The 8,024-nt window shown below is 40.5% G+C and overlaps 1 protein-coding gene across 2 annotated transcripts; it reads right to left on the bottom strand.

The window, feature by feature from the left end:
• Positions 1-1,732: 1,732 nt before the first annotated feature.
• LOC134658028 (serine/threonine-protein phosphatase 2A regulatory subunit B'' subunit gamma-like) lies at positions 1,733-7,675 on the bottom strand. Of its 2 annotated transcripts, XM_063513633.1 has the most exons (9): positions 7,481-7,675; positions 6,932-7,283; positions 5,674-5,845; positions 5,211-5,399; positions 4,599-4,735; positions 4,051-4,264; positions 3,534-3,661; positions 1,943-2,063; positions 1,733-1,771 (listed from the first exon to the last, which is right to left on the bottom strand). In XM_063513633.1, the coding sequence occupies exons 1-8, from the start codon at positions 7,617-7,619 to the stop codon at positions 1,964-1,966; spliced, it is 1,431 nt and encodes a 476-aa protein (XP_063369703.1). In that variant the 5' UTR covers positions 7,620-7,675; the 3' UTR covers positions 1,733-1,771; positions 1,943-1,963. The 2 variants fall into 2 exon arrangements, with proteins under 2 accessions (XP_063369703.1, XP_063369702.1); XM_063513632.1 differs by lacking the exon at positions 1,733-1,771 and having other exon boundaries at positions 1,815-2,063.
• Between the last annotated feature and the right edge of the window lie 349 nt (positions 7,676-8,024).

The raw sequence follows: 8,024 nt of genomic DNA, 5'->3' as shown, positions 1-8,024 counted from the left end.
CCCTTTCCGAATTGGAAACTTCTCTTATTTCCTATGAAGTTTTCCATACAATTTCAAGAACATGTTCGACCTTTTAGAAACTTAAACGTCGATCTTTTTTAATTCAACATGTTATATATAGCTGGTCAACCAAATCTTGTTAGTAAAAAAAGGCGCGAAATTCAAATTTTCTATGGGACGATATCCCTTCGCGCCTACATTTTTCAAATTTGCCGCCATTTTCTACTGTCAAGATCTGGTTGACCAAGTTTAGTTAGTCTATATTTTTATATAATTTTTATTAGCTTTTTGAAAGCGAATTTCTAAGTATACAAACTAACTCCGTGTATTTTCTACAAGTTTTTATGTATTATTGTTATTTTAGTAATAGGTATAATGCTTCTATAATATAAATCGTGTAATATTTTAAACAACAATAAGGAAAGAAGTACAATAAAATCATAATATGCATTTAATATAATATCAAAGATTTTACTTCAGGAATAACCCAAGTTTTTATTTACATTTTATCAGTTTTAATAAAGTTTTATTTCTATGTTGTTATTCAATTTTATACAAAGTATATTGTTAATGTTGTATGTTTTTAGTCAATAAACAAATTATATCAAAGTTCTGATACTTGAGTTTGTGTGCTATCTTATTGAGGTAAGTTCCTGTAAACCAGTTTACTGATTCAATTCGATTTTTGTAATATATACATTAATTTGGATAAATTAAACCAGTGGTCTGCCAACTACGATCCGCGGGCCGCATATTGTACACGAGCTTGCCAATCCGGCCCGTGAAAAATACCAAATTTTATTAGCTTTTTGAAAGCGAATTTCTAAGTATACAAACTAACTCCGTGTATTTTCTACAAGTTTTTATGTATTATTGTTATTTTAGTAATAGGTATAATGCTTCTATAATATAAATCGTGTAATATTTTAAACAACAATAAGGAAAGAAGTACAATAAAATCATAATATGCATTTAATATAATATCAAAGATTTTACTTCAGGAATAACCCAAGTTTTTATTTACATTTTATCAGTTTTAATAAAGTTTTATTTCTATGTTGTTATTCAATTTTATACAAAGTATATTGTTAATGTTGTATGTTTTTAGTCAATAAACAAATTATATCAAAGTTCTGATACTTGAGTTTGTGTGCTATCTTATTGAGGTAAGTTCCTGTAAACCAGTTTACTGATTCATTAATTTGGATAAATTAATCCAGTGGTCTGCCAACTACGATCCGCGGGCCGCATATTGTACACGAGCTTGCCAATCCGGCCCGTGAAAAATACCAAATTCAATACAATCTTCCCGCGAAAAGGAAGCGGCGGCAAATGTTGGAGACACTTGAAATAGACCCTCCTTTGCCGATCCAAGTGTGATCCAAAACTCCATAATTTAAATTACGTAGTACATACATTTACAGGTACCTTAAATTACATATAACCTTTATCAGTCCTTTTATCGAGTACAAAGAAACTCCTACACCTAAATTCGCCACAAAATTTGTCTTTTATGAGATACTTCAGACACTAAAATGATCCTTTATATGTTGTAGAATCTCTTCCAAATACGTAGAACGTCTTTTGCCGACATTTCACATGAGGCAACACCTCTTTCGCTGAAGCATAACGTCTTTACGCGAGGTAGAACCTCTCTAGATGACGCAGAACCTCTAGATGACGTGGAACCTCTCTAGATGACGTAGAACCTCTCTAGATGACGTAGAACCTTTCTAGATGACGTAGAACCTCTCTAGATGACGTAGAACCTCTCCAGATGACGTGGAACCTCTCTAGATGACGTGGAACCTTCCAGATGACGTGGAACCTCTCTAGATGACGTATAACCTCTCTAGCTGACGTAGAACCTCTCTAGATGGCGTAGAACCTCTCTAGATGACTTGGAACCTCTCTAGATGACGTAGAACCTCTTCTCGTCGACGACGGGGTGCGCGGCGCCCTGTCAGGAGTGGTCGGGCGCGGCGGCCAGCGCCTCCCGGTTCTCGTAGGCCCAGAACCCGTGCAGCTCCAGCAGGATCGACACCGCCGTGTGACCGTGGCCGCTGCAACGATCACAATAACGTCCTGTTTAACCGCCGTAGACTGATATATAAGACATACAAAATCGGGCTCATTTCGCCGCTGTCTGATAAATAAGACAAAACTTCGTACCCCCCGGCGACACGAGCACGCTCGATGACGTATTCTATGGCGGTTAATAGGTTAATTTTGTCAACTATCCCCACAGGCAAGATATCCTCCAGACTGAGCATAGTAGCGCTACCCCTTCTGCCACAAATATACGGTAGTTTTACTCCATTTTCGAGTCAAAGTGTCTTTGTGTGACGTCCGTGTCGTTGAACGGACCAATCACGGCACGGGACTCGCTCACCTCGTCCCCCGCACCCCAGTATTTTTGGCAGCATCGGTTTCATGAAATAATTGCTCTAAACTCCGTCTAGAGGATTCCTAGTCTATGACTATCCCTCTCCACCATGTACGCGTTACTTCCCTTCTCCTCAAACAGTTGCTGTTGTGGCAGACTTAATAAACTATAAGTGAAATAGCTTATATATACAATATACATGATAGAGGTGGGCATTAAATTTATCAAAAGTCCATTCATTATTTGTGCAGATTTATTAGAAACTGAAAACAATAGGATTCGAAACCTCTTAGGGTGCGCGAACGCACGACTATATTCGTCTTCCAGACATCACAGCAGCAGAACTAATTCCAGAACATGCCATTGGATATAACTCCACATAACACACATAAGTGCGATGCGATGGTTACCATCATGGTTACATCGTCAACCATCCCATGGTTACATCTCATGCAATGTTAGGCGATTATCAATTTGCGCCGCATCAGTAAACCACAACAGTTTGATAACCGCCTTAGGAATGATTGGAGTGAGGGTGCACTCCGGATAAGTTGGCTCAAGCGCACTCTAAAGCTTTGGATTCCTCCGAAAACGGTGCCGTTATATGACGGCCGTCATATAGCGGCCGCAAAAGACGGTCGTCTTTACGGTGGCGACATGTGGAAAGTACCACGGCGTCATAACACACCGTCATCCACCAAGGTCAAAGCGGCAAATTTGAAAAATGTAGGCGCGATACGATAACGTCCCATAGAAAATTTGAATTTCGCGCCTTTTCCTACTGACAAGATTTGCTTGATCATCTATAATTTACTTGGAGGATGAAATATCATCAGAAGAGGAAAATAATCGTAGTACGGAATCATTTATTCAAATCTCGTGTCATTTATTCAAAATGGCGTCACCGCTATCTAATAAAACGTTCACGAAACTATCGACACCGTCATGACGGCCGTCATCTCCGTCCTAGCGTTCCGTCTAGGAAACCGCGCCATCTTGTTTACATAGACAACGTTCTAGTGACGTCAGTCAACGCTATATAGCGGCCGTAATATGACGGCACCGTTTTCGGAGGAATCCAAAGCTTAAGAGCTATGCTCAGCAGTGAGCGTTAACATGCTGCAATGATGGTGAAAATGCCACAAACCTGCGGATGAGGTCCTGCAGGGTGATGCGCGAGGGGTGCTCCGGGCGGATCATGTCGAAGATCTCGTCCTTCACGTCCTCGAAGTTGACCGGCTCCGCGCCGTGCGCCACCATCTGCTCCTGGATGGCCTGTGCAGAGAATGACGAGAAAATGTCGATGTATCTCAATCAAGGCAGACAACTGTCCTATCATTTTATGGTCACTGAATAGGCTAAAAAAGACTATTACGGCTCAGCGACCCAAAGAGGATCTTGACGTCCGAAACGAGAGCACACTGAATAGGCTAGTTGATAAAATTTTATTAATGGTATCAGTCGATCAGGTTTGGTTTGAGGATCAAATGTCTATATGGGACCCATTGCCTTAATGATATTCAAAGTCAGACAGTCGCACTTTGCATGTCTTTACTGACGAAACGCTCCTATAAAATTGCAACATAATTATCGTAACGTCACTTTACAGGAAACAATTTTTCAGGGCCAGCACTAGTTCCAGGTAGGTCTTGTAGTCATCTCACCTTGAAGAAGTAGTTGAGCGTGAACTTGTCCAGGTAGCCCTGCGAGTTGATGTCGAGCAGGCGGAACAGGTAGGCGAGCGCGGCGGGCTGCCTCCTGTTCTCCAGGGCCAGCACTAGTTCCAGGTAGGTCTTGTAGTCCATCTCGCCGTCGTAGGTGAGGCACTGCTGGAACACGCGCTGGAGGAACGCGCGGGTGAGGGTGCCGGAGCCGTAGCTAGAAGGGACAAAAATATAAGGCTGATTGTATTTCGTTTGGATAAGCTTCTGTACTGGTAACTTCTTGGACCGCATCTGTCCGTCTCCTGGACACTAGTCCTCTGCTCTTTCATCCGACTATGCTTCCATGTATGACCGCGTTTTGGTGCAGATACATTTCAGTAAGTACCAAACATTGTTTGAAAAAGTTCAAAGAAATCTTAGAGAATATAAGAATTCCCAAGCTAGGCACTGGATACCTCCATACCCAACTGTCTCTTTCGTATGTAATATCTATTCCAGTTTATTAAGATAGTGTGTGCACACTACAAAATGAATATAAGAGGCCTTACCCAGCCAGCTCGGAGATGGACAGCATGCCGTTGTGGTCTCGGTCGAGGTTGAGGTACTGCCCGTACACGCGCAGGGCGGAGGCCGCGCTGAACCAGTTCTGCTCCTGCAGCTCCATCGGAAGGTCTTCCTCGCGCAACTGCAAAGTCACGTGTGTTAATGGTGATCCGATTGGTTATCCACTTGGAAGAGTATGATAGCATGGAAAAGAACTAGAGTCCGTTAAGCTAACTATGCACCAACTTGGGAGTCCAAGTGTCAATATAAACGCATAGTTTTTATAGGAATTTGACGTTTATAATAGAAGCAGTATTTACCCTGTCACTGCAAATTCTAGTCTATACATCTAATCAGTAATCACTAAAGGCAGAAAATGGCATAACCTGACTGATATCATAGTTATCATACCTATCATACGAGTATCTCATTGCGCTTCTATTATTGAGAGGAATCTGATGTTAAGATATATTGTCAAGAATCCCAATTTATTTTCCAGATAAAAAAAACCTTACTTAAGTCCTATAATTGATCCGTTATGTCTCGTTATTACAAGGACAACATCATTATGTTTTTAGCCATAGCGGTCTAGAAATTACAGGAAATGTCTCTCTTACTTCAAGCAAATCGTCCAGAAATGAGCAGGACAGCACGTCCCGTATCCTCACGCGGCCCACTCGTAGCGGGTCCAGGAAGAACAGGAACTTGCGCGCCGCCGTGCACACGTAGAACGAGCTGAACGAGGAGTCTAGACCGTCTAGTGCTGCTAGAGATGGGACTAGCTCGGCGATGTAGCTCTCCAGATCCTGGGACAGAATTAAATGCCATAAAAATCGAGATGAAAACCATTTTGGACAACACGGAAAAAAATCTTGAATCTTAAAATCAGTTCGGAGTCAAAGCACGGTGTCCACTTTTTAGGTTCATGGTTCCGGTATTCAGTGGACACACATGTTCGGTGACGTCGTAAAGCGAGAGGCCGATAAGCGTCTGTTGCCACACGCGCCACACTCTACCTACATCACATAGTTGAAGATACTTCCACAGTGAAGTACAATATAGGGTAGGTACATTACGCACATGTTCAGTGAGGTAGCCCTGCCCGGTGACGTCGTAGAGTGAGAGGCCGATACGCGTCTGTTGCAGCCACACTCTACGCATGACATAGTTGAATAGCGAGACGCCCCGCACGCGCCCCGCGCCACCCTCTGCCGCCTGCAGCCGACCAAACACTTCCGCTGTGAAGTATGGCCTGCGGAAACAAGATCTCAAGAAGATTTCATTACATACATAAGACACAGAAAATTATCTAGTAAAATGATATCACCATGTAAAGAAACTACAATTTTATCCTTCAACAGCCCTAATAAGAAAAATTTACCGTCAAATTTAAATTGATGGTTTTAGAAAATAAAATTGAATTTTTATTTTTTGTTTTTTAGTTATATATTTAATAAAAACACTTAAAATAAAGACTTATAAATAAAAAACCGGCCAAGTGCGAGTCGGACTCGCCCATGAAGGGTTCCGTATTTAGGCGATTTATGACGTATTAAAAAAAAAACTACTTGCTAGATCTCGTTCAAACCAATTTTCGGTGGAAGTTTACATGGTAATGTACATCATATATTTTTTTTAGTTTTATCATTCTCTTATTTTAGAAGTTAGGGGGGGGGGGACACACATTTTACCACTTTGGAAGTGTCTCTCGCGCAAACTATTCAGTTTAGAAAAAAATGATATTAGGAACCTCAATATCATTTTTGAAGACCTATCCATAGATACCCCACACGTACGGGTTTGATGAAAAAAAAAATTTTGAGTTTCAGTTCGAAGTATGGGGAACCCCAAAAATTTATTGTTTTTTTTCTATTTTTGTGTGAAAATCTTAATGCGGTTCACAGAATACATCTACTTACCAAGTTTCAACAGTATAGTTCTTATAGTTTCGGAGAAAAGTGGCTGTGACATACGGACGGACAGACGGACAGACGGACAGACGGACAGACAGACAGACATGACGAATCTATAAGGGTTCCGTTTTTTGCCATTTGGCTACGGAACCCTAAAAATTGACCTAGGTTGTGGTCGCTCGGTAGGGTACCCAGAAGGCTGGCCACATTGCCCCACTGGATGGCAATGCTGATTTGCTGGGCAAAATATTGGCCAGCCCTCTGGTCACCAGAAGCCTTGAAATGGAATTTATTTCGTTTTAAATTTGAACAAAACAGGAACACTCTGTTTCATTTAATAATCATTAAAATTTCATTAGTTAATTTGTACTAGTATTAGGACTGTGGGATGCCAGAGGTTATGATAGGTACTATTCCTGTCATACCTGTACTTAGGCCCAGCCTCATCCCTGATCTTTTTAAACTGGAAGTAGTCTATCATGAGCTCATCATTGTTGCATGTGCTGTAGCTTCCATTAGACTTCTCCAGCAGACTCCAGAGGTGCTTCAGCTCACTGTTGTCCAACAACTCTTTACTTTTCTTCTGCAGGAACTGCGCCCGAGTCTCCTCTCTTAGCTTTTGAGCCAACACTTCGTCGGGGCGAGGGAGTTTGTAGTAAAACTTAGGTATTTTCTTGTAAGACTCTTCATCTCCTTCTATTTTCGGCTTGTAAAGCTGTTTGAAAGTTTCTATTTCTATTTTTCTACTTTCCTCCTTAGTGATGCTGGTGTTTGTGTCTGTAATAGTAGTACCACATTTAACACGCAAAGCATTTACATTTTGAGTCAAATACAAAACTGCAGTTTAGAAGTGAAATTGCCATTGAAGTAGTTAAGCAGATATTGTGACATAGGATCTTAGTTTGATTTAATAAAAGGTGTACTATTTAGTAACGTTTCTGTTAAGAATAGAATAGTAAAGCATAAGTTCTCACCGTCCAACTTTTTGATGTACTTCCGTAAACGATCTTTTAGCATGTTGTTAACTTTGATTTGTGCTTCGTCCAAAGGTTTCTCGACCGTCTGTGTGTTTTGAGAGTCATCATTTTCAATTTTACTGTCTTTTTCGGACATTTTGTTTGCAATTTTATCTTGTCGTTGTAAAACTAATTCAGAAGTAAATAAATGAATACACAACTCAGCTGCAAACCAAGCAAACTAACTACTAACCAAACTGTCAAGTGTCAAGTGTCACTGTCAAACGCGTTTCGTTTCATGAATTACATAAAAACCAACCACATTATTATAATCAAATATCCTTATAATCATAGCTTAAAAATCGTGTATTGATATGAGTTCCAAGCACTGTGTTATTTATATTATTGAAACGACATTAAATAAATACGTATTACAATATAGAGCAGTAATTCAATTCAATTTCATTAAAAAAATCGTGTAGCGAAACGTTTAGGAAAATTTTATATTTCTATTGGGCAACAGATGGCGCTAGTAAACTTTTAAAATCTGATTTGGCATGGC

The sequence above is a fragment of the Cydia amplana genome, chromosome 21 (genome assembly GCF_948474715.1).
Source record: "Cydia amplana chromosome 21, ilCydAmpl1.1, whole genome shotgun sequence".
In the NCBI taxonomy this organism is placed as follows: domain Eukaryota; kingdom Metazoa; phylum Arthropoda; class Insecta; order Lepidoptera; family Tortricidae; genus Cydia; species Cydia amplana.
Note: the sequence above shows the minus strand (reverse complement) of the source record. Positions and strands in the feature narration are given on the sequence as shown.

Excerpts from the sequence above, each read along its gene's own strand:
- LOC134658028 (XM_063513633.1), bottom strand. The coding sequence starts at position 7,619 with ATGTCCGAAAAAGACAGTAAAATTGAAAATGATGACTCTCAAAACACA. Across the intron at positions 5,846-6,931 it reads GAGGCTGGGCCTAAGTACAG|GCCATACTTCACAGCGGAAG; the intron begins GTATGACAGGAA and ends TTGTTTCCGCAG. Across the intron at positions 5,400-5,673 it reads AGGGCTACCTCACTGAACAT|GATCTGGAGAGCTACATCGC; the intron begins GTGCGTAATGTA and ends ATTCTGTCCCAG.